Source organism: Verticillium alfalfae, genomic scaffold (genome assembly GCF_000150825.1).
Source record: "Verticillium alfalfae VaMs.102 supercont1.6 genomic scaffold, whole genome shotgun sequence".
In the NCBI taxonomy this organism is placed as follows: Eukaryota; Fungi; Ascomycota; class Sordariomycetes; order Glomerellales; family Plectosphaerellaceae; genus Verticillium; species Verticillium alfalfae.
The window spans coordinates 1,052,380-1,054,217 of NW_003315033.1; the positions used below are offsets into that span (position 1 = coordinate 1,052,380).

Here is a 1,838-nt window from a genome sequence, read left to right on the forward strand (position 1 = left end):
CCCTCGATCGACAGGGGTCACGGACCGACGAGGAACACAGCATTCAAGACTCTGAAATGATTTCCAACACTGATGCGAATGATGAAGTCCAGTGCCGTCGTTCTCGAAGCAACGCGTCCAGCGGCTCGACGTTGACTGTCGATGGCATCCTTTCGTCTGAGGAAGAAGGCTCAAGAATGTCAACACATGTCCCTGATAATGAGGCTCAGAGCGATAACATCAATTTCAGTAGCTGGAAAACGTCGTCCGAGGTAGCCCTACCTCAGCTGAGTCTTCTACCTCCTGCCAGCATCTCCACCCGTCAAGGGCCTTTTGTGTGGTCTCCAGGCAAGCAACATCTAGTCCGTCGGGGCGGAGATCTTCAGTTCGAGCAGACAGTAGACACTCCTCTTCTCGTCCCTGGACCCAAGTCTGCCCGTAATCAAGGCGCTCCTCACGGCTTTGGCGACAACATTTACCCCGAGGAATGGGTCGAGGCTGGCGAGCTGGGCGAAGGATTGTACCCTCCCGGCAACCATCACGGCCTCTCGGACCCGTTCTCCTCCTCCAGTGCTGTCTCGCGTGGGGTTGGCATAGTTGATGGAGTTGCAGGTCTCAAAGTCGCTGTCGTGGACAATGCTTTTACTCCTGAGGCGCTCCGGCGAGGCCAGCCTGGCGCGCAGGCTGCTGCCCAGCGAAATCGGCTGCTCAGCCCATTCTACAACCATCTGCAGCAGCTCGCGGTTCGTTCCCGCAGTGAAGGTATTGATGACGACGCATTCGAAGCTGGTAGAAGGGCAGGATCCGCAGCCAGTGAAGACAGTGACAGTGCCACCCTTTACACGCAGAATGGTTTGCTCCCCGAAGCCATCGAGTCTCCCACAGCACATGTCCTACAGGAATATGAGACTTCAAGCGGTAAGTGACATCTGTGCTGAGACTTTGCTTGTTCGTTTCTTTTCTGACACTTTGCAGAAGGTGGTAGTATCGACCAGGATTCCCATCTGGAACTCAGCTTGGGCTACTCTGAGCGCCCAACTCGTGATGCACGTAGGTTAAGCCCCAATATGGACACGTCGTTACACGAACTGACGGCTCTAGATCTTATGGAGCATTCTACCCAGTCTGATACTCCTGTCGTTATGGGCAGTTACACGTTCAACACGCGCGACTGGGGCGACTACGGCAGTGCACTCGTTGACCATGCCCCTGAGAAGGCCGCGCCCAAGATCCCCGGCTGTACCGCGGGCCAGACCTCGAACAAGAACTGGAAACTTACAGGGCCCGTTCTTCAAGCTTACAACGCTATGCGAGGCTCTCGGATGGCCGCGGGTGACCCGATGGGTACGTGGGTTGGTGTGAAGCTGCAAGAGGGTCTCATGAAGGAATCGCCAGAAGGCAAGGAAAAGGAGCAGGCTCCCGACTTCAACGTCCAAGACCTGCAGAAATTCACGGCCGAAATTGCAGAAACCCTTCAGGAGCGGCCGCCCATCGACAAGGCCGCCCGTCAGGAGGTTGCCAGCGTGCCGCGCCCACAGTATCAGCACATCAATCCGCCCAAGGGCTTCAAATATCCCGCGCACCTAGCCTCATCCATCCACGGCATCGCCTCCGAGAGCTTTGACAGAAACTTTGAGGAAGAGTACGATATCTCTGATGACGAGGGCGACCCGCGCGATGGCCAGCATCTCCCCCTGCACGTTCCGCGCCTTGTCCGAGGGGCTGCACTTCGCTGGGATGAACCCGGCAAGACACTCATTCCAGATGCTCCCCGAACACATAGAGACTTCTTCTCTATGACTCCCCCTGGCGGATCGCAGTTGCAGATGTCTTCTCGATCGCATTGTTTTTTTTTTTTT

At 56.1% G+C, this 1,838-nt stretch overlaps 1 protein-coding gene across 1 annotated transcript; it reads left to right on the top strand.

Annotated features, from left to right (window-relative positions):
- Positions 1–56: 56 nt before the first annotated feature.
- On the top strand, positions 57–1,603 carry VDBG_05410 (predicted protein; the record flags this gene model as incomplete). Its single annotated transcript, XM_003004251.1, has 4 exons — positions 57–897; positions 955–1,029; positions 1,081–1,323; positions 1,425–1,603. The coding sequence occupies 4 exons, from the start codon at positions 57–59 to the stop codon at positions 1,601–1,603; spliced, it is 1,338 nt and encodes a 445-aa protein (XP_003004297.1).
- Between the last annotated feature and the right edge of the window lie 235 nt (positions 1,604–1,838).